The sequence below is a fragment of the Vidua macroura genome, chromosome 1 (assembly GCF_024509145.1).
Source record: "Vidua macroura isolate BioBank_ID:100142 chromosome 1, ASM2450914v1, whole genome shotgun sequence".
In the NCBI taxonomy this organism is placed as follows: domain Eukaryota; kingdom Metazoa; phylum Chordata; class Aves; order Passeriformes; family Viduidae; genus Vidua; species Vidua macroura.
Window position 1 is genome coordinate 48,099,799 of NC_071571.1, and position 24,308 is coordinate 48,124,106.

The 24,308-nt window shown below is 42.3% G+C and overlaps 1 protein-coding gene across 1 annotated transcript in view; it reads left to right on the forward strand.

The window, feature by feature from the left end:
* Positions 1–16,337: 16,337 nt before the first annotated feature.
* TRANK1 (tetratricopeptide repeat and ankyrin repeat containing 1) overlaps positions 16,338–24,308 on the forward strand; it is a 42,067-nt gene continuing 34,096 nt past the window's right edge. Inside the window, exons 1-5 of the mRNA XM_053987372.1 lie at positions 16,338–16,471; positions 17,515–17,638; positions 18,800–18,950; positions 19,942–20,060; positions 23,421–23,504. Coding sequence (XP_053843347.1) covers positions 16,338–16,471; positions 17,515–17,638; positions 18,800–18,950; positions 19,942–20,060; positions 23,421–23,504 — 612 coding nt within the window. The remainder of the gene's footprint in view (positions 16,472–17,514; positions 17,639–18,799; positions 18,951–19,941; positions 20,061–23,420; positions 23,505–24,308) is intronic.

The following is a 24,308-nucleotide window of genomic DNA, read 5'->3' on the forward strand; positions in this document are numbered from 1 at the left end:
TCTGCTAAAAGTTCACAGTCACAGTGTCTTTCTACTAAAAGCTCACAGTTACAATAGGAATTGAATTAACCTTTTTGGAATCACAGGGGCTGAAGGGTGCCCCAGGTGAGATTGGTCAGGGCTCTTAAGGATGGTGGATGTCCCCAGGCCCTGATGTATGGTGTAGTTTGTCCTCAGGGGAGAGGGAGTGATGTTTGTTCCCCATTTCCAGTTGTGCTGGTGTCAGGCACATGTTGCCACTGCAACAGATGTACTGCCTTCAGGGCTGAGTCTGCCTCGCAGCAGGTGCAGGTCTGTGGTAAGATGCAGCAATATCTGACACAGGCTTGGCATTGTACTCTCAGGAGCCAGGAGATGCTGACTGCACAGGAGAGCGAGAGCTGTTGGTGGAGTAGCTCTTTCAAGCTCAACATGACCCAAGACCTGTGACATGCACTGCAATTCACTTTCCTGGATGTGTTATGAAGGCTGTTCTTCCCCTCAAAGTGAGATTTTCCCATCGTTGAAAAAGAAGCAGAGATAAAAAGAAGGACTGCTAGCACCAAGACTCATCCCTTCCATGCAATGGATGTACCTGCATCATGAGCTCTGATGTGCAGGTACATGTGTTGAGTGACACGGAATTTGACAGATCTATTACTGAATCTGCCTTGCAGAAGAAATGTTTTCCCTTTGAAATGTATCCACACAGACACTTCTATAGCCACAACAGAAGCGATTTAGGAGCTATGTATAAATGGCTTTATACATCATTTTCTGCTGCCTTACTGGGCTTTATGAGCACCTCCTCCTAGTGCTCTTTGTCCTTTATGAGCACCCCATATCAACCAGTACAGATAACTCCTTACTGCTTACAAACTACTGCCTCTCCAAGTGGGTCCACCCTTTCCAGTTTCTGCTGCTTCTGCACTCATACAGATCAGGAAATGCAATAATTTGCAGACTCAGTGATTCACTGGCAATACATGTGACACGTTGCATGAGAAGGAAACACCCTGCTGCACAGCAGAGAGAGGCTTGCAAGCTGCCAAGTTTCATTTTCACAGCTGAGTTATTAAAAATACCCCTAGTTTTGTTTTCTGTCTCATGACTGTTTTGACAAACACACCCATAGCATGCCAACAGATGTAGCAAAATAGATTGTTGTGCCAGTGACACAGGTCAGAGTCCCTCCTGAGTCAAAAAGAAGTGAGTTTCACTTTCTGCATTGGTACTCTGTGCTGCACTGAAACATCCCTAAATAACAATGATGGGGAGTTTGGACATGTCAGAGACTGTAAAGATTGATGTCTCGAGACATTTTGTGGTGCATGTATATGGGGGAAGGGGCAGGTCAGGCCTTGTCCTGGTGAGGAGGTACACTGTCCTGTACACTCCCCCTGCCCTAGAGCCTGTATCCAGCCTGGCAGTGGCTGCCAGTCCCTGGCACACCAGAGGCAGCATTCCACACCGACCTCTGGAGCCCCTAACCAAGTTCCTGAGTGGCCAAATGACCAGAAGTCCCACTTGGGGGAATGAACCAGGAAGGCCAAGGTGTATTTAAGGCTGAACATGAGACAAGCATATGCCTTGACCCTATCTCCTCTTGGAACTTTTACCTGAACACTGCTGGAATCCAGTAGTGGGTAGCTGTACGTATCCTTTTCTGTATCTTTTCTGTCTTTCTCTCTTTTTCCTTCTAATTTCCTCTTCTTGGAATTTTTGAGTAACTTAAAACTGAATGGATATACTGTTTGCTAAGTTGAATGGACCAAGTTAATGCTTTGGGAAGTGTTTCATGTTGATTGAATGTTGCTCTAAACATTTTGCTAAAGTTCTCTGATTTTCTAAAGATGCTGATAAAATATTTTTTTGTTGTTTTGACCTTTTGAGCATATCTTGTCAGTATTTCTCTCATTCCCCTAACTCAAGAATGCATGAACAACCATAAGCCCTTCTAAAAGTCTAGCAAGCAAGTTTTTTGGGGGCCTTGCAGGAGGTCACATGAAATTCCAGATATATTAGTATCCATCAGCCACTCATTCCTCTCAACCTTTATATCATGTTGATTCACTCAGGCACTTTTGCCTGAATAAGAACTCCAAAATCCCACCCATGTACTTTGATATCTTCAAGTCACTCAGGAAACAAGATTACACTGTATTTCCCCACCTCATGTGGATGCAACTACAAAATAATTGTGGTTGTATTTTGACTACTTTCTTTAAAAGCAGCTTTGCCTATTATTTTAATGCACTCCACTAGGAGCCAAGTGATATGTGCCAAGGTAAGTATTACTTTGTTTCTCTAGTCCCTAAATGGGTAACAGTATAATTTATGTGAAAACTCAGCACAGAAGATGGATGCTTAGTGGAAATCCATTTTTTATGAGAATGGGATGGGTTGACACCAGGTGACCATCAAAGCCACTCTATCAGTCCTCAGCAGCAATGGAGTGGGGGAATAAAGTGGGAAAAAACCCTCATGGGTCAAGACAAAGGCAGTTTAATAAAGCAAAAACAAAGGCTGACTGCAGAAGCAAAGGAAAACAAAAGATTTGTTTTCTATATTCAAGCAGGCAATATCCAGACACTTCCTGGGAAGTAGAGTTTTAACATGCATAGTGGTTGCTCTGCCTCCAACACAGACAATTCTTGGCACCCCTCTGTCACCGAAAATATCCAGATATGTTCCACACCCCTGCAGCCTGATGGCACCAGAATACACCAGTGTCTGCCATGGCTTTTTACTTCTGTGGGTCTGATGCACCAGGCAATTGAATCCACGTGGTCCAGTAAGCCTGGCCATCCCTTTTCTCCTCCTGGTCACACAGAAAAAAACAAAGTGTGCCATGCAGCACATGCCTGGGGCTCCCTTTCCCTCCAACCAGGGCAGGAGAAGATGAATTTCTTGGGGCATGTCCAACTGCCAAAGCACTGACCCATAAGGATGAAGATGTACAGAGATGGTCTTCAAAGTTTTGGAAAAGACTTCAAAAATGGAGGTGTTGATATCTGGCAATACATTACTGCCCGACTGTTAGAATATGAAACTGGAGCACTTCCTCCACATGGCCTATGTGCACAGGATATCCTTTGGATCTTTGGAGACCTTGTAATTGTTTAGATCACTGTAGATGACTTTCACCACTACCAATTCTCTCAGAATGATGCCTTTGTCTGTGCTAGGTACACATTCCTGTCAGGTTCACAAGATCTTCCTTGAATGGGTACTTTGCTCTCACACTTGAGAGGAAACATCTCCAGAGACTGTAAATTGCTGACTTTATTCCACTCTCTCAACTCTCCGGTTTCTCACAAAGGATCCCAGCTGTTGGATTTCCTTACTCTCCAGCTGCTGACTGCTGCTCTGTTATCCCAGCACTGGAGCAGTGTAAGAGACGGTCCAAAGATCCATCTGCCTCACGACCACCATCAAGAACGGAAATTGAAGCCCCCCCGCAAGGACTGAGACTGAGACCCTTAAAATTCTGATACAGGGGCGCTGGCTTGACTGAAGCGAGATGTCTGCCAAGTGTTGCCTGCAGGTGTGTTCGCTGGACCAAGACTGGTTTCCCACGGGAACCAGTCCTAAAACAATGGGTCCTGCTCACTAATGGGACTGGTTTGTCCTGTTCAGAACTGGACTGTCTGTACTTGTTCTCAACGGACTTATTCTCCACTGTCATGTACCTGTTCCCTCAACATACCATCCTGTTCCCCACTCCGGTGGAAGACTATAAAAGACCCCTGAATTAACCAAAGACTTTGAGATTCTCCCCGACGTGACAAGACGGATCTATTGGCCAGACCACGAGGATTTTGTCTCTTCGTTGGTAGCTATTCTTTTTCTCTCTCTCTCTATCCTTTATCTCCTTGCTAATCCTTCTATTGCATTTGCTGTGGGCACTCAATAAAAGGTGCATTTGTTTTGATTAATACTGAAATCCCTTGCTGTGTGTCTTTCGCACTCTGAGATCGGTAAAACAAACCATCACGACCGCTCTTGTACTTGCAGATCGTGACAAGTAGCCTGGCAAAAATCTGCTCAATTTTCTGGTGGCTGTGATCTTCCCACATATCTCAAAATTCTGATGAAGTCAGGGACTGGGTAGTTTCTGCTTCCTGTACAAATTCTATGACTCCTTTCTCCAATTTGTGTGCAGAAAAGGCATGCTGTGAAAAGCCAGTGTCCACAAAGAAAACAGAGGAGTCTTGCAATTTTATATAAATAAAGGGAGAGTGTCCACCGGTCCATACTCCCTGGGCTCTCTCTTGAGGTATTGAAGGCGCAGCCTCTTCTAATCCTAAACTCCAAACCACATGTTGCCTTCTTCTTTTGCCCATTGGCTGAAGTACAGCCATCCCGAACCACCTACTACATATTCCCCCCCACCTTGAACTTGTATCATCATTTTCCCTTAAAGTTTGGAGGTTCAGATCATTTGGGTTCTGCAGACCCATCAAAGGCTCAAACTGTTGGGATCTGCAAGACTTGTTGCAGACCCATTTCTCCTATTACCCTAAAGTTCAGAAGTTCAACTGGATCAAACTGCCTGGGTTCTGTAATAAATTCTCAGGGCTTGATGTTCGTAGAGGTGTTAGACCCATTTTGAAGATGTTAACACCCGCTTCTCCTAAAGACCCCCACAGCCGTTCTTCCAACACCTGATTGGTTTTTTCAGACCTAGGCCTTAGTGAAGACATTAAAACCCATGTCTCCTACCATTAGTGAAGAGCCCAAACCCTATCTTCCAGATAGAGTCATTTGTGAAGACATTAACACCCGTTTTTTTATCATTTCTCAAAGAACCAGCTTCTTGCTCAGACCTTTCCTCTTCTTCTTCCTCCTCCTTTACTAATTGACAATATGGATCCATTGTTTTCTTCATCCACTGTTTCTTTCTCAGTACTGGGAGAATTGTTGTAGCTGTTGTTTGTGCTCCTGTCTCAACCACGTTCCTCTGAGAGTACTGAACTGAGGCTCCATAGGCACAGGCCAGGACCCAGTACAGTACAAGAACCTGCTGGTTTTCCCTGGGATAGGCAGGGCACCTTTATATCAGTTTGTTACATGCCAGTTTGCCAGGGTAAGCTGCCTCTTCAGGTGTGAATTTCCAGGATTTGGTAGATGATAACTGCCCCAGGAACTTGCCCAAATCTTCCACACACCCTGCCACTCCAGGACCAGCTGTCCCAGGGCACATTTCAGTATCACCTCATCCAAAAATTGTCTTCTAGATCAGGATGACACTGGATTCCACAAACCCCATAAAATGCTAACAGTGTTAATAAGTAGTATTAAACAATTCATGTAAGGATGAACAAGGATATCTGAAGCCTGCATAATAAAACCATCGGCATTATTCCCAGGTATGGAGATGATATGTATTTCCTCATGCTCACCATAAGATACTGCCTCCAGAAGAGCAAGGCCAGAAATCCCAGGAAAAAGGACAGAGCCATTGTTTTTATTAACATGTTCTCAAGCTTAACTAAATAAAAAGCTAAGCAGTGCAGCCAACAATCTCTGTGACCTGTGTAGGAGCTTGATGCTGAATAGCCACTATAGCTATAGCACACTTCATATAAACTCTTGTTATCTCGTGCCCCATACTAGCCATCAAAAAGACAGTGGTGGGTTCACCTTGTCTGGAAATCCAGAGGCCATCAAGCTGCTGTCACTCCCCTCCTCAGCAGGATGGAGGGAGAAGGAACTAAGATGGAAAAAACCCTCATGGGTCAAGATAAAGGCAGTTTAATAAAACAGAAGCTCAAGCAACGGTAAGAAACCCCAAAAGATTGCTCTCTACCTCCCATCAGCAAGCAACATCTGGCCATGACCTGGGAAGCAGGGCTTCAGCATATGTACTGATTGCACTGGAAGGCAAATGTAAATAATGAATGCTGCACCTTCCTACTCCTTTCTATTAGCTTTTATATTTGAATAGGTGTCACATGTTCTGGAATATCCTTTTGGCCAGTTTAGGCCAGCTGTCCTGGCTGTGTCCTCTCCCAGGATCTTGCCCACCCCCAGCCTACTGGTGAAAGAAGAATCTTGGTTTTAGCTCCCAAAGCAAAGCACAGCACACTGGGGGCTGCTGGCAGTGAAATTAACTCCATCCCAGCCAGCCCGGATACAGAGGAAGGCGTCCAGGCAATAATACTCAATGCCAGAGAAAAACTTGATTAGAAACGTGGTTCACAGAGGGGTAAATTATTGGACTGTGAAGTATTTATCATTGACTTACTGATCCACTTTTTACGGTGTGAAAAGCCTATGGGAAACGATAAATTAGCAAACAATTGCATCGCAGGAGAAGCCTTCATTCCCCAGGTGATCCTTGCCCAGACCAAAGGAGCCACAGCTTCCTCTGAGCGGGGACTGCCCTGAGAAGCCAGAGGGACAGCACGGCGCCTCGGGACGCGGGGGTGCCCCTGGCGCGCACGAACACTGGGTTTCCAAGTATCCTGAAGGCACCGCTACGTCATTTTAAAAAATGGCACTCTATACGCTTCCTGCTGCGGAGGGAGCCCAGAGCCATCCCAGAGCCACTTCCCGAACGTTCCGGCAGGGAGATGGACGCCTGACACCTCCCACCCACAGCACACTCCCTGCTGCGGGTAGGGACGAGGGGGACACATCCCCCACGGGCGGGGCGGTCTCGTTTCGATTGCCGGAGCGCCGTGGATTTGTTTCGATTCCCCAACTCCCACTCCCACGGTGACGCGGGCGGCGGGGGCGGGACGCGGGGCGGAGAGTTTAAGGGCGACAAGCGGAGCGCGCCCCGGCGGCGGCGGCGGGGGACGGGCAGGCAGGTAAATGCGCTTCCTCGGCCACCCCTTGTACCCCCCCCCCCCCCCCCTCCCCGGTAAGGGCAGTCGGCCGCCCGCCGCTCCGTGCGGGATGCCGGAGCGCGGCGGACTGAGCTGCCCGCGCCCCCTGCGCTGCTCCATCGGTGCTTGGTGCAGCGCGGGGGCAGCCGCGGCCTCTTGAGGGTGGCTTGCCATCTCGGTGGAGCTGTTGGGAGCTTCCTGCATGTGGGAGCAGTTCTGGAGAGGGGACGTACGGCCCCGACGAGGAGCGTGGGTGCGGGATTTGGAGTGTGGGCAGCGGGGGTGGCTGTGCTGGTTGGGAAGCCTGCCAGGGAATGTGTGGGGTGGTTGAAGGAAAAGGAGAAGAGTGCATTTTTTCCCCGGCCAGGCATCTGGGAGTGTGTGTTGGCCTGGTATGGTTTGCGAGGAGGAGCTGGGGGAGATGGGATGCCGTGTCCGTGCTTGAAAAGAAGAGGGAGAACTACTTTAGCATAGCCCGGAGCGAAGCATTGTTTTCAGTGGTTTTGGATCCTTTCCCTGAAAAGCAAAACTCTTGTACAAGGTCGTGGAGTGGTCACTTAACAAAACAGACTTTTTCAACTGGAAAGGAGTTTGAGCACAGTGTGCACTGCAGAAGAATAAATGCAGAAGGATCTCTCACCAGCTTTTGGTGGGTTTTTTTTAGCGATTTACAGAGAATTAACTTCAGATTTATTGTGAATAGGAAGAGGCTTTGCTTTCCCATGAAAACATGTCAGAGGGAGTATTTCCTATCAGTGTTTTTTTACCAACATGCAATTAAGTTTGTCAAGCATTGGCTGTGAACTGTGCAAGCTTGAAAACCTTGATGTTAGGGGAATCTTGGTGCTTTGGTCTTAGGGTGGTTTTCATTTGTTTTTTCCTCATTCCAGAGCGAATACCCTCTGGAGTGAATCTATACAAAGGAAATATGCAGGCTGTTTGTTGCCGTTTCTCTTAGCTGGTCATAGAATCATAGGAAATGCTGAGTTGGAAGAAAGTTATCAGGATCATTGAGTCCAAGTCCCAGCCCCACACAGGACACCCACCCTAATAATCACACCATGTACCTGAGAGCATTGTCCAAATGCTTCTTAACTCAGACAGACTTGGTGCTGTGACCACTTTCCTGGGGAGCCTCTTTCAATATCCAGTGTAAACCTTCCCTGACTCAGCTTAAGTCAATTTCGTTGAGTCCTGTTGCTGGTCAGTAGAGTGAAGAGATCAGTGCCTGCCCCTCCTCTTTCTCTCATGGGGAAGTCACAGACAGCAAAGAGATTTCCCCTCAGTCTCCTTCAGGCTGAATAAACCAAGTGACCTTAGCTGCTCCCCGTACAGGTTCCTCTTCATACCCTTCACCATCCTTGTGGTCTCCTTTGGATGGTCTCTAACAGCTTAACGTATTTTTTATTTTGTGGTGCCCAAAACTGCACGTAGTATTCAAGGTGAGGCCACACCAGTGCAAAGAAGAGCAAGACAATGACAGGAACACTGCCAGGCTGAGCAAACAACTGCAGCAGTGTAAACAACTCCCTCTTGGACTTAGTTAGGTCTTGTATGGCTGAGCTGGACTAGGGATTTCAAGACTCTTGTTATTTCAGAGAGAAACAGAAAGATGAGCATTTCCTGCTGTTGTGAGGTTTTGGTGGTTTTTGTGTTGACACAGTAATGACACTGTGCAAACAGAATATTGAACATGATTTTGCATAATTTTTTTGTATATAAAATGGAAAATGCAAGTCTTTTCTTAATTTACTGGAAATCATAGGTATTTGTATGTATAAACAGATGTGTTTCTTGAAAAAGCAACTCCAGACATGGCTCAATCATACGTTTTCTTAGGTATGACTTGTTACTGGAAGGTTGAGGGAAGAATCATTTGAAGCTGAAGGCAAAGAAGCCTGTTTTGTTTCCCGTAACAAAACAGGATGTGCTGGGAGCAAGGCCAGACCTGTTGCTGCTGCAGGCTGTGAAACAGTCTTCAAGGAAGGCTAGTCAAATGTGCTTGGCCTGAACCAAGCTTGCAAGGAAAGGAGGAAGGATGTTCTGAGGTGTCATCTGGTTTTGTCTGGGATAGAGTTAATATTCTTCCTAGTAGCTGGTGCAGTGCTGTGCTTTGGATTTATGATGAGAATAATGTTGACAAAACAGTGATGTTTTTGTTGTTGCTAAGCAGTGCTTATCCTAAGTCAAGCGTTTTTCAGCTTGTTGCACCAGTGGGGAGGCTGGATGAGAGCACAGAAAGCTGGGAAGGGCAATTGGGGCAGCTAACCTGAACTGTCCAAAGGGATATTCCATACCATGGAATGTCACATCGATTTCTATCTTGTCCATGAGTGTGAAACTCTCGTTTCCCAGGGTCTAAAGTAGGTACAGAGCTGGTGTCCTGGGTTGTGTGCACCCACCCCTCTCTTTGTGAAAGGTGTTGTCTTGTTCTTGGTGATGTTCTTCTGATATTCATTTCCTTGCTATGTCACTTCCTTGCCTAGTACCTTTCCTGTGTACAAGTGAACCACAAATCTCTTCTCTAAAGATCAGTAACATTTCAATGTCCTCTTCTTGAGGTTTTGCATGGATTTCTGCTTGTCAGCAGGGCTGGCCCAACTTCTGGCTGGGTTTGGGTGCCATTTCTGTAGTCCTGTTTGGTGGTCATGCATCTGAAGAAGAACTGAGCTGCCAAGCTGTGTCAGCTGTGAGTTTGGTTGGAGACATCAGGTGGCTGGGCTTTGTTATTAGTAATTCCTTTCTGACAGTTTGCACAAACAGAAAGCAACATACAGTGGTAATCTGAAAAAGGAGGACCTTGGGAGGTCGTTCAGGCCAGCTCTGCCCAGAACAGGGCCCTAGCCCAGAGTCTTGTGTGTGTATTCTGCTTATAACCCTTGTTTCATTCAGACCTTGCACAAATCCTCCCTATTTGGTTTGTATGTGGCGTTTGAGGTGTTAATAGGCCTTTGAGACATCTGTGCTAATTGCATCCTGGGCTGCATTTGCCAAATGTTGATAAGGATGTTTGTCTTCTTTCTGACAATGTCTGTGCCCTACAATCATCAGTTTACTAGAGAGCATATTTCCAAGGAAAAGCTTGGTATAAAATGAAGAGCAGCCTGGGAAATTCTGTCTCACTCTGTGCTGTCTCACCCCAGCCATTTAACGTCTTTTGAAAGCACAGCCAGAACTTAGAAGTCTCACAGCTGACTTCCAAAATACATAAACAGTGCTTACCTGCTAGACCCAGGTCAGGTGAGAATTCCTTCTCAATAGTGAGAGATCCTTTGTGCTGTCAAGGTGTGCGGAATCAGTGTGGTACTACATAGGTGAAGCTACAGAACAGTAGCCTGAATTTGCCTAGTAGTACTTCTGCCTTTAACATTTAGGAAGGAAGAGTATCTAGAGAAGCAAAATTCTATAACTGGTGTTGAGGGTTGCTTTTGTCCAGTGATGGAGGTTGTGTACAGGTCTCCTGTTCAGATTGAAACAACCTGATAAAATGTTCTCTCTCTTCACTTACCTGGGAAATAGTTTTCTTTGTCTTTTTAGAGGCACACAGCTCCAGAGATGCATGCTGTCTTTATTTTTGGTGTTCTGTGATGTGTAGGACGCTGACTGGCCATAGAGCCCAGAAGCAGTAAAGAAACTTCATTTGGTCCAATATGTGCTGAGTTCAGGACAACATTCTCATAAGAAGCTCTCACTATGCTGCTCTGCTTGCCCTAATCTAATCCAAATCTGCTCCAGAATCTCATTCATTATTTTCCAAGGGGTGCTGGCTTTTACTTGGGTGCTAAGGGTCTTTGGAACATCCAAGGTCTGGTACAAATCTGGCAAGGTGACTTCTTACAGAATTTTATTTTTTTCTTGTTTTGTAGGACTGGGTGAGAATCTATCTATAGATGAGGCTATCTCTATCTATCTATCTGAATATATCCCTAATGATAGGGATGTCTGATGACAAGCTGTCTAAATTAGAGGCTCTTAATTTGAATTGACCAGTTTCTCCAACATGAGCTGACATTTTACAAGGGTTGAATATGAGATCTTCATGTTCCTCGTCATCTTCTTCAATATCTCTCTTCATGAGATACTGGCTGAACATTCAATTAAAATATTGTTCAGATAGTTGCAGATGCCACTATGACCTTTTTCAGACTAAGCAGATCCATGAGGATGTCCCTGTCTAAATCTCAGCTTATTTCCTCTCTTCATGAGATTTCCAAATGTGTCTGCTTGTAGCCTGGTCAGTTATAAGCTGTTCATTTTTGTCTCTGCTGTTTCTTCAGGGCCTTCTCTGAAAGTACAGGTGATTTCCAGATTTTTCATTTCCCTTTACAGCATGCAGTGGAAAACTGAGAGAAGTAAACTTTTCCCTGCTTTTCATTGTCAAGGTTAGTCTTATACACATTGAAAGGAGACTGTGTTCTCTAAATATGTCTTTGGTAGCTGGTGTTGTCAAGAAAACAGGTGAGACTGGCTAGCAAGCAGAGCACTGCCATAGTTACGGCCACTTACAGCCTTCTTGGCCTGTGTTTTTCCTTCTTTTACTGGGTCTGCCCTGACATTCACATATGTCTATATCAGGTCATGAGGAAAGTGTCATTTGGAAGACCTGAACGCAGTGTACTTTTGCTGGGTGACTGCAGGGCTGCCTGCATGTTGCCAGAGGGTGTCAGTGGTGGCATGTGGCTGCAGGGGTCCCTCTGGTGTAGCAGAAGGGGTGACATGACAGTCCTTTCTTGGCATCATGCTCTTGGAGCCAGGATGCTTTTGTTGAAGGAGAGCAAATAGAGCCCTGAGGTTTCCTGTTGAGAAGGCATGGATTTTTTGAATGCTGATGAAATGTATTTAGTTGTAACTCAGCCACAGTGTAGATGTATGGTTGCATCTTTTCCAACCTATTGCCAGTTTGTGACATCTGCCTCTTGGGTTAATGAGGAAGAAGGAATGATTTGTCTGCTTAATAGGACTGAGGAAGGCACAGGCTTTAGAAGTCAGATTTCCTGAAAATAGGAGGATTCTTATTTGTCACCATTCTTTTAATTCAGATGCAGAGCTCCTAAGATTGCTGTACTTCATTTGTTCCTTGCATTATGGAAATCTACTGTGCTTGGAGAATAAAAGCATTATTCTACCACTGAGTAATGCCATAGGGATGGATCCTTAAGGCTTAACTTTCAGGATCGAAAATAATTAAAAGCATGGCTATGAAGACTTTCTATTTTTTTTTTCTGTGAATTAAACAGTGTCATGCAATTTCTCTTTTTAAAATGTGTAAAGCAAATGCAGACAGAAAAACCAAAGGCTGGGGTTCAGTCTCAGATTTCTAAAGTTTTTAGCACTGCCAGCTTCAGATGTTCAGAGAGCATAAGCTGGCCTCTTGAGACCCATAGCTGGCATAAGGACCACAACATTTTTCAGTAGTGACAAATGGCTTTTCTGGGCAGTCTCCATTTGTGTTTTCAAAATTATCTTCTGAAGCAAGAGGAATCAAAACTTAGCATTGTAACCACTCTAAAGCTCCCTGCTTCTCACAGCAGTCTGACTGAAGCAGTTCAGTGGGACACTGACCAGCACAGTAACACAAGAGTTGATGACACATAAAGTAAATGGGAATTTTGACCACTGGCAGCAGTCGGGTTTGGAGTAGATTGTTTCTGACGTAACTGTATAATCTTTTGGTTTAATTCTGTATTTGTTTCTGACTTAACTGTATAATCTTTTGGTTTAATTCTGTAAGTAAAAATTAATGCGCTTAATTTTGCTGTCACATTTATGCTGCTGGTCTCAGGAGTCATAAAAAAAAGTAAACAGAGTAGATCATGTTGTCTGTTTGATTTTTTTGTTTGTTTTGTTTCTGTTTTATTCCTGTGAATGATAAGGTCTCAACAATGCCCTGGGAAGGGTCTCTCAGATGGCACAGTAATGTTTTAGCTAATGCTGAGCAGTGTTTGCACAGTGTTGAGGCCTTCTCTGTTCCTCACTCAGCCTCCCAGTGAATAGGTTTGGCGTGCACAAGAGGTTGGGAGGGGGCACAGCTGGGCAGATGACACAAACTGACTGAAGGGATAGTCCATGCCATGTGGCATCATGCTCAACAGTGGTGATGGAGAGGAGGGGACTTAGGGGGATTAGCCTTCCCTGTCTTGGGAACCTGGGCATTATTCCATGTCAGGGAGGTGGTTAATGACTGCCTTTGCATCACATTGTTATCTTTCTCTCTTCTTCCAGGTCTCTTTTAGTTACTGTGCAATTTTTATCTTGACCTACAAATTTTTTTGCTTTAACTTCTTGTTTTCTCTTTCCCCGTCCCACGAGGGGTGGGGGGATGCAAGCACTTAGCTGCCCAGTGGGGTTAACCCACAGGGCTCACCCCCAAAAAGTTATATCCAGATACAGCTGTGGCTTTTATCTGTGCCAGTTCAGGCAGAGTAATAGACAACAGTTTTGTTTAATGCTCCGCACGCTTGATAGACTTTACATAATAGGCCCTCAGTTAATCCATTGGTTTTGAGTTAAAATTGTTTGTGCTGCAGGAAGATGTTGGGCAATAGCAAGTCATGCTGTGCTAGTCTGCACAGCAGTTCTTTTGGATCATTAACTTAGATGTCAGATCTGCATGCCCAGTGTATCTCTCGGGTCTGCAAACTTGGGTGTAGTTGCTAAAGCCCGCAGCAGACATCCCAGTTATTTATATGATCTACAGTTTGATGTTTTGGCTGGGAAACTCCAATTCTGGAAAAGGATGAGAACTTTTATTCTGGTGAAAATTCTTGCTGCCTGGAAAGGGGAGGGCATGCTGCCTTCTGATCTTAAACGGGGAGTTCAGTTCCAAAATTTATCAGCACAGGACACGTTGGAAAGTCCTTTTAAAATGTTCGTTGTTGCTTCCGCTGTACTGTGGAAAAAATGATCTTTTAAATATCTTGTAAATGCCTTTTATTTGTACTTGTACTTTTAGTACATTCGAAAGAAAAGACAAAAATATAATTCTGGGGGAAAATATTACACTGAATAGAAGTATAGCTTTCTTTAAAAAAAAGAAGAAAACTGAAATTAAGCTATAATTCGGAAAACCACCAATTCATGTGTATTCCTACTTGAAAAAACTCCTGTGTAGCTGATCTATTTTGGTATTATTCTTGAGAAAATAATTTGTCAAACTTTCTGAATATAAAGAATTGAAATCTGAAAGAATGACACAAAATATGAGGTAGAACCATCTTTTAGCACTTGTTTTTTTCCTTTGTTCTGTTGCTCTGTTTTTTTTTCTCTTTTTTTCACCGTAATAATGCTCATACCATATACTTCATGCAGTGTAAAAGAAGTCCTGAATATGTTATGAGTACACTTGATTTGCTGTCTGGAGAAGTAGTATTTTTAAAGTATATACTGTATGCACATTGATCAATAAAGTGATGATTTCATTTGCCTGGGATAAATGTAAAAATTACCCCTCTAGCATGACTGGTTGTCATACTTCTCCCAGGTAGCTGGGACCTCTTTTTCTTGAGTTTAGTTTTTATCCAGGATTTAATCTATTCTTAGTGCTTCCCTGGAATTAGCAAGCTGATGTTTCAATTACAGACATCATCATGGAGTGTTTATTTGTTTAATTAAGATGTAACTTCTGACAGGTCATTTCCCAGTCAGTCTGAAGCAGTGCAGATCTGAGCTTTATGGTTTCACCTGATTTTTCTGCTATTGCCTTCTCAGAGTTGTGGGCTGCTGCTCTCCCATCTGCTTAGTGCACTTGTGAGCCTGACAAGTGCTTTTTGTGCTTGGATAAGTGCAAAGGCACAGTGCCATCTGTAGTGTGCTTCATCATACCTCTGTGATCACAAGACAGCACTGATTCTTGGTGTTTCAGCCTCATCATGAGGAGTACTACAGAGAAAATACATCAGGAATGTTTCTTGCTTTGTCTGTAAATTCATATACTTAAAAATATCTAGTCTGTTGTGTAGTCAAGAGATCTTGCAGATATTTTAGTCCTGTTTTCAGCTAGGATAATTTTCTACTCAGTAGCTGGTACAGTGCTGTGTGTTGGATTTAGTATGAGGATAATGTTGATAACACCCTGATGTTTTAGTAGTTGCTGAGCTGTGTTTACCCTAAGTCAAGGACTCCTCAGCTTCTGATGCTGTCCTGTCAGCTGCAGAGGGGCGCAGGAAACTGGGAGGGGACACAGCCAGGACAGCTGACCTGAACTCACCCAATGTATATTCTCTACTATAGAATGTCATATGTATAAATTAGGAGGGAAAACTGGCCAGGGGCACTCCTCAGGAACTGGCTGGACATTGTTCAGTGGGTAGTGAGCAATTGCACTGTGCATTAATTGTTTTGTTCTATGTTTATTATTAGTAGTATCAGTGTTAATATTTTCCCTTCTTTTTCTGTGATGTTAAACTATCTTTATGTCAACACACAAATTTTACTTTTTTTTCCTTAATTCTCTCCCCCATCCACTCAGGGAGTGGGGGAGTGTGCTGAGGTTTGTGTGGTGTTTAGCTGCCTGCCAGACTAAACCGTGACATTATGTTAGCAGGTAGCAAAGGTTTCAGATTTTATGGGTGTTGTTACAGGCTTGTTAATACAGATAATAAGTAAATCTCTGCATTCTTATTTGGTGAATTAATCTTACTTAATTGCACTGACATTTGTGAGATTCATACAGGTTTTTACAGGTAATGGAAACACCTTTTAATTATAAAATTAATCTGCAAAGAATAATTCTACACAGCACTTTAGCATTGGATATTTCTCATCTGTTTCTTGTGTGCTGTTTCTCATACATGTAGCTGGTTTTCCTCTTGCATTTGTTTCTTTCATCTAGCTGCTTGACCATGTGATTAGGTTTCTTTAATGACACCAATTTTAGAATTTTAATGATGAAATTGTTTTTCAGTAAGTTACAGTTGATGTAAGTCTGATTCAAGGTCCTCAATCACTATTGCCATGCTATGTTACAATATTTTCTTGCAGTAATTAAGTTTCTAAGCAGTTCTGTATGCATTGGATTGTTGAGTATCTAGACAGAGGACCTGGATAAAAAACTCACAAATAAAAAGCAAGTAAATGAGTTTTGTGTTTAATTAATTGAAATGTATAGCTTCATGTATTTCTTAAGCATATAAATGCTGTTTTCTCAGATATTTCCTCCTGCATTGAGTATATGCTCACACATTGAAATAATTTAGAATCCTAATTTAAAAGATACAGTTTAAGACACAAAGATAAAAATTGAAACAAAAATGCATACCAGTGGTAGATCTGGTTAGCTGAATTTTATTAAAAAGTAGATTAAAAGTTGAGGAGGCATTAACAGCAAAGATGAGGCTGTCACCAGAGCTCTAGTTTACTAGTCCAACTGCAGGAAACAAAAAAGATATGCTCTTTTGTCCTCCTTATTAAGTATGCAAAAACTAAGATGAAAAATTAAGTCAATTATTAAGGGAAAGAAATGTCTCATAAGTCAGTGCTTTTGTTTGATTAATTTTTTCTCTTTCTTTTTTTGCTTTCCTTAGCATGGATCCCATGACATATGCACAGTTGAAGAGGCAAGCTGGGAACCAGGATTTTAAAAATGGAAATTACTCTTTGGCCATCAAAAACTATGATGAAGCTCTACAAACACTTGGTTATTTAATGCAATGGGTCCCGTAAGTATTCTTGAATTATAAGATGTAAACCATAAGACAAGCCTAAATATGTAAATATGTACAGTTGCACAGTTAATTCAAAACTGGTTTTTGACCTAACACTTGATTTTCTTGTATCTTTTTTTCACACTCTTTAGTGTACCAGTTCTATAGTTATTCTTTTCCTTACATTTATGTGAGGGATTAATTAGTGACTTAAATCTGAATATTTTTACATAAATATCAAATATAAATTAGTACAATTAAAGCTCAAATGCTGCAATTTTGCCATGTCCTGGCCTGTTGTTACATGAATCATCTGATTATCTGTAAAATGATTCATGCAGGTTACTTTGTTCTTGTTATTAGGTCATTCTCAGTATTGTGCGACTTTTAAAAATAGTTTTTCAGCAGAAGATTTCTTTGGGTATTTCTTTCCAGATGCACTTTTAAGTGCTTTTCATCAATTAACATAAGTTGGTAATGTTATTAATGATTAAATAGTTGAGTCTTATGTTAACTATTAAATATTTATTACTACTGTATATTAATGCTGCTGTTAACCTAATTTAACACCGGCCACTCATTTATTTTAAATATGGATTTTTCTGTTGACTTTACCAAGTGGTGATACACTAAAATGCATTGAGGTTGTTTTTTTGGTGACCCAAAAGTGTTTAGTACTCTTTCCATCCCACAGCTTCCATTCACGAGTCTGTTTTCCCCCATTCCTGGCTGCTGGCTTTCAGTGAGCCATATGTAGGTGTATCGAGGTGGTCTGAACTCTTGCTAAATCCTCATACTTCATTATTCCAATGGCTTGGCCTTCTGCTTCAGAAAACACCAGGTTATCACTATGGGTATCACTAAGGTATCATTAGGATGTCTCTAAGACATTTTATAGCCAATATTCAAATGACCTTTATTATCTCCAACTATATTTTTTACCTCTAATTTTGTCAGTTGTGTGATATGTGTAGTTTTTTCATTTATTTGTCTCACTAACTATAAAATATGATCCTTTTTCAAGTGAATAAACAGTAATGCTAAAACCATATCTTTAGGTGCTCCCGGGACATAGCTGTGTTGTTGTGCAACAAGTCAACTGCCTTGTACTGCCTGGGCAAATGGAAGGATTCAATGGTTTTAGCCCACCAAAGCTTACAGTGGGATCCGGAGTACGTTAAGGTATTCAGATGCTTAAGCTGGCAGTTTTTGCATGCCTTCCTTACTTTTTTTTTTTTAAATATTATTTTTTATTTAATAATGGTGTCATGATCTTCTTTTTATTGTGTTTTTGCTTTGGAGCATGATGAGTAAATATAGCATAAAATTCCAGAATCAGTTGATTCTACACATAAGCATGAGATTCATGGCTGTAATAGTATTTTTAATGAAATGAAGCAGCTCCCTTTTGCATGAGGAGATGCTGGTTCTCTCTGGGTCCCAATGAGAGAGGTACCAATGCTTTCAAGAAATGTAGCTATCAATATCCCAAACAAGGGTTACATGTTAATATGTCTCCAGCTCCTGGGAATGGAACTTTGTGACCGAGGTCATATTGTATTTCCAGTGGACAGAACAATACATAACACTTGGCTTGTGATTAAATACACATTGATTAAGTACACCTTGACTCAAGTAGCCATCTGCTAGGAATAAGTAGGAGTAGTACAGTATTTATGATACAGAGTTTACTCTTGGATTGGCTTTATGTGCAATAAACAGTCTTCTGGTCTAACACTAAAGACTCCTGGAGCCTTTAGTAGAATGCATTTTATTTAGATATGGTAAAATTGCATCCAAATGCCCATTTAACTTGTGCTGTGTTGCAACATTATCTGATTTGAACAAATTAACTCCACTGTGACTCTGAGCTGGTACAATCTAATTCAGGGTGAATATAAATATGTTTAGGTGCTGTTGGCTGAAGAATATATGCATTGTGGGAAATACTGCAAAATGCAGTGACGTGGAAACATAAATATATATTCTGGAATTTGTGACACAAAAAAACTCAGTCTTGTCCAGAGGATTTTAACATACAGCTGCTGAAAGTATGTCTTTCATCCTGTAGTTATTTTCAAAGCTTTGAATTTCAGGATTCCACTTTTAGTATCTGTGATAATATCAGTAATATACTGTGAATTTCAATGGATTAGAATAAAATAGTTTATTTCACTTTTTTTTTTTTTTTTTTTTTTTTGGATCTGTGTATAAGAAGCAGTGGAAATAGTACTACATGTCATTTTTATAACATAATGTGAGAATTAAAAAAAATATTTTTTGGTAGTAAATATCTCTGAATATTTTCCCAGCATCTTCTTTTCTCCTTTTTTTTTTTTTCAGGCTTATTATAGAGCTGGCCACTCATTCATCATGTTATCAAAGTCTAATGAGGCAGTTTCTATGTTCCACAGAGGTCTGGTTCTCCTGAATTCTTCTACAGATCAAACTCAAATTGCTGAGTTTATAGCAGGAATCTTCATAAGTGTCAATGGTAAACTCAAATTAAGACCTTAATTTTTCTAAGAGCCTTTCAGTAGTGATGATGACACTTAGTAACATGTCATTTGTGAGATCATTCCTTTGATCCTTCATTGTGTCAGGCCTGTTTGAGGATTATGAATATAATGAGGATGTGGTCAACTTGGTCCAGTTTGCATACAGCAGACACCAACAATCTGAAAACATTGCAAGGGAATGAGTTGTCTCGCAGGGACACGTCAATTATGAAATAGTTAGAAAAGGTCAAAATTTACAGTCAGGAAGACAAGATTGGAGATTTGGAGCTCCAGATCCCAGAGGCTTTAAGTGGGTTTTGTCCAAACCACCCTTCTTTTCTTTTAGCCCGGTAGATTTGAAAATAATTAGAAGATAGGCAGTTTAAACTTTGTTACAATGCAGTGTATTTCAGTGTGGAGGACTTTCCCGTGGCTAGTAATGGACAGCAATGAAAAGAGGAAATGTGGTCTTCCCCTGGGATTGTATGGGTGTTTTTCAGCCATGTCCATCATCTGTCTCCCTGCCCTCTCTCCTCTGTCTCTCCTCCTTTACTTTCTTTTTAGTCTGTTTACTATGCTTTGTCTGATGGGCCTACAGGCGTGGCAGGAGATTTCAGGTTGTGCCTCTGCTGCCTTTTCTTGAGCCTGCAGCCCCACATTAAGGTGCTTGATTGATGGTTGCAGAGTCAATAGCTGATTGACCCATAAGTGGAAGAATTTCTGTGAGGTTCACAATCCCTTGGGGCTTTGAGGTGTTTCTTGAGAGCAGGGATTAATTTTTTCCCCCCTTTAATGAAGTCTGGCCACTGATAAACGGGGTGCTGAATCAGTTGGGTGACCAGCATTTCTTAAGCCCTCACTGGGCAATCCCCTGGGTATTAACCAGTGCTAAAATGATCACTGTGCAATGAAATAATTTTGTTGGACACTCTAACCTTTGAAGTGCTGTGTGTACCAAATAGTCTTCTCTATTGCTTATTCTTGCAGATGAACGAATCTTGCCACCAACTTTCTACCCTGTGTATGATTATATCTTCAGTGCACGTTTCAATGCGTTGATTTGGCAAGCAGTGATAGAAAGGCTGGCCCAGAAAGGGAAGTGGCGGGTAAGTGTGTCACCACGTCACCGTGTCACCTTGCACTGCATGTTGGCCACTCATGTCTTACCACTTAGCATAAGTTTGTGTTACCTTTAAAAGCCAAAACTGTGAATATATATTGCTGCCTGGTTCAAATGTCTTGATTTTTAAGACTTGGAAAAATGCTTTTAGTGATAAATAATTTCTGCAACTCATTTCTGAAAGGGATATGATGGACTTGAAATCCTGCTTGTCTCTTGCTGCTGTCTGTTGTCTCTCTTACAGTACCACCTAGAGTCACTATTCAATTCAATAATATTCAAATTAGAGGGGAAATATACAAATTTATTTGTGGTCCCTTTTACTTTTCTTTCTGTGTGACAAGCTGGATTTTTGAAACTGTGAAAAACCCACAATAAAGGAGCATCTCAATGAAAGTACATGGTTGTTGAGCAAAACCAGATAATTTAGAAAAATCAGAAGGTAGATCATCTGAAATTATTTTAGTCCTCTCTCAACTGTGGAAAAAGTTGATCATTGTCACAGTTATACTTGTATGGGATGTTGTTGGTGAGGTGCAGCAGGGGCAGCAGGGCACCTGTGAGGAGTGGCTGCAGCTGCATCACTTCCAGGTGGCTCCTGTTTTAGAGCATGACTCAGCCAAGGTCGTGGTGCCTCAGAGAAGGTGTATTTTAAAAAGGGCCAAGCTCTGCCTGGGAGAGTGAGGGGGAAAGAGTGGGAAAAAACAGTCCTGTGAGCCCCAGGGGTAGAAGGAGCAGGTGCTTCAGGCCAGAGCAAGGGGCTCCTTTGCAGCCTGTCACAGGCAAAATGGAAGCTTCAGTTGAGGTTTATCAGGGAAACCCTCCTGTTGAGTCATAAGGTTCAGACAGGACCCACTTTCTTTCTAAACTCCTCAGAGGGGTGCCTAGATGCTGTTGGATCCAATCCTACTCCCAGACTTAGTGAATGGTTTATGTTTAAAGGATAATATATGTGTAATTTAGCCTTTATATGACTTTGTCCCACAGGATTAAGGATGGCAAACCAAATATATGTGTATGAATAAAATTAATAACTTATTTAAATTTATGATAATGATCAGACTAAAATACATTAGTCAGAATTATTTACTACACGGTACAGATATAACAGTTAGTAAATATTGTATAGTAATATATACACTATGTAGTAGTGTACTATTTATTGAAGCAATAGTAAAGCATTGGTATTAAAGACAGCAAAATTGTTATTAAGTAGAGATTGGTGTTACTCACCCATCCCAGTGGCCATGAGTAAACCTCTTTTGCTCAGCCTCCAGGAGTAACCTTGAGGGGAATCTCCACTCAAGGGAGGAATCTCTGCACACATACAGGAAGGGGTATGTTAGAAGACCCTGCTTTTAAAAAGTGTGACTGTGCTTTTGTCATACAAAGTGACTGTCAGTCATATATTTCTAGACTGGCTGTGTCAGCTTAGCAGCTTTAGATAAGTTATCAGTAGTATCACCTATTGGTTCCTTTATCAGGAACTTTGCTGTGTCGTCACTGGTACCAGTTTCTGTCAGGAAACACTGTGTTTCACATCCTCAGAACATGTAACTCTGGGATTGATGAGTCAGGCTGGTCTCAGCATTCTTCAAGATCATAAGCAGTGTGACCTTCCCTTCTCTATCCATCACTGATAACTTTTACAAATAAGGTAAAGTTCAAGCTGTTTTACCACCCCTCTGCTTAGGCAGAGTAGCTTGTGGAGAGGCCATGAAGGAACAGGCTTCTGACAGTAACCACAGCCTGTGGAGGACTCACACTGGAGCTATGGACTCACTGGAGCCCCACATTCCCCATCCAAGCCCCTACTCTGGGCAGGGACATCTTTCACTAGATCAGATTGCTGAAAGGCCAGCCGAACCTGACCTTCAGCACTCTTAAGGATGGGGCATTCAGAGCTTCACCGGTCAGCCTGTTCCAGTGCCTCACCACCTGTATCATAAAAATTTTTTCCTACGTCCAATGAGAACAAACTCTCAGGTTAAAACTGTTGCCTCTTATCCTGTCACAAAGGCCTTGTTAAAAAGTCTTTTTTTAAAGCCCCCTTTTTTATATTGACGTTATTGCAGTAAGTTTTCCCTGAAACCTTCTCCAGGCTGAATAACCCCAGCTTTCTCAGCCTTTCATCACAGGAGAGTTGCTCCATCCCCATCTAATTGGGAGACAGAGAGTTGCGCCATTTTGTGGCCCTCCTCTGGACTAATTTCAACAGATCCATGTCTTCTCTGTACTGGGGACCCTAGAGCTGGATGTAACATTCCAGGTTGGTCTCAGCAGAGCAAAGTCACCTCCCTTGACCTGCTGACCATGCTACTTTTCATGCAGCTCAGGATCCCGTTTGTTTTCTGGGCTCTGAGTGCACATTGCTGGCTTTTATCCTATTTTTTATCCACCACTATCCCACAGGTCCTTCTTCCTTAGTCTGTATTGATACTGGGGATTGCCCTGACCCAGGTGAAGGACCTTGTGCTTGGCCTTGTTGAACCTCCTGGGGTTTCCATGGGCCTGCTCCTCAAGTGTGTCAGAGTCCCTCTGGATGTCATCCCTTCCCTTGAGCATTATCAACTGCATCACTCAGCTTGGTGCCATCTGCAAACTCGCTGAGCGATTGAAGGCACCTCACTGGCAATGTCATTAATGAAGACAGTGAATGTACTGGTCCCACTACAGGCACTGGAGGGACACCACTGACTGCTGGTTTCCACTTGGACACTAATCCATTGACTACAGCTCTTTGGATGCAGCCATTCTGCCAGTTCCTTATCCATCCAGCAATCCATTTGTTAAACTGATATCACCTCAATTTAGAGCTAAGACTGTTGTGGGGCACTATATCAAAGGCCTTACAGAAGTCCAGGTAGGTGGCATCCATAGTCCTTCCCTTGTCTTCTGGTGAAGCTAGGTGGGTTTTCAAGAAGCAAGGCAAAGTTTTTTAGAGAAACTGAGAAAATGGAAGAAAGCAGACGAAGATACGGTATTTATTTCTTGCTTTCTGCTTGGGATGTTGGTGTTATCTGGACAGTCTTGTCCCCAGTGTAAAGGTCCATTCCTAAAGCAAAGCACTGGAAGTATTCCAAGTATTGGAGAATCTTTTAGGGCCTAACTTCTTTAACATGGTTTTTATTTCTGAGGAAACTTTCATCACTTGTAACTTCCTACACTCCAGTGTATGTTACATTAATTCAGTTGAAAATTAGAAACTGAGATTCAGTTGTGATGTGACAAAAAGATCAGAAATATTGTTAGCCTGTGTTGGCTTTCTGACAAGATCTGATGAGGCAGTGGAAAACAAAGTTTTAAGTGCGCTTACAAGAGCATTAATGTTTGGGGTCTTTTTCAGTCTTGTCTGTTGTTGTTGTCTGAGAAGCAAGAGTTGCCCCGTGATCTCAGAGTTAACCAGGTATCTCTGAAGAATCTCTTTGAGGTAAGTTCGTGTTTTCTATTTCTTCTAATAACTTTAGTGAGATATTTTCCTTCTTGAACCAAGAAAAATAAAATGGAAAAATAATACATGGATGTTATATGATTATACTTTATCATCTATTTGTTTGAAAATTTAACTTCATGTAATGTAATATTTCTGAATGAAATTTAATATTTACAAGGTGTATTAATATTACAAAGGTGTAGTTGGAAGCTGTGTGTGAGCCAGGAGCTGCTGGGAGTTCACCAACTCTGCAGCTCAGGAGCAGCCAGTTTCCATAGCAGTGACATACCAGCTTTCTCACAGGCATCTCACAGTGTTTGTGAGAAATTGAGAAATTCCATTGGGCTTTACCATAGACTCTTAGAATGATTTGGGTTGGAAGGGATGTTAAACATCGTCTAGTTCCACCCCCCCCGTCATGGGCAGGGACACCTTCCACTGGACCAGGTTGCTCAATGCCCCATCCAACCTGGCTTTGAACACTGTCAGGAATGGGCACCCACAATTTCTCTGGGCAACCTGTTCCAGTGCCTTTCCACCCTCACAGTAAAGAATTTCTATATTTCTTACAGTTTCTTTCCTGACAGGAACTTTAGAAGACATTAGCTGTAGTAGCTGTAGTATCTCTGATTGCCATTAACTGTCTGGCAAGGTTTGGTGATGTATGAATGCAAGACTCACAAGCTGAGAGCAAAATGAATCTGTTTATTACAGAGTTAAGACAGTATTTATACACTTAGTGTGAGAATCTTTGTTCAGTCCTTCGCACACAACCTGGCTGCAGGCCTGTAATAAATCTGT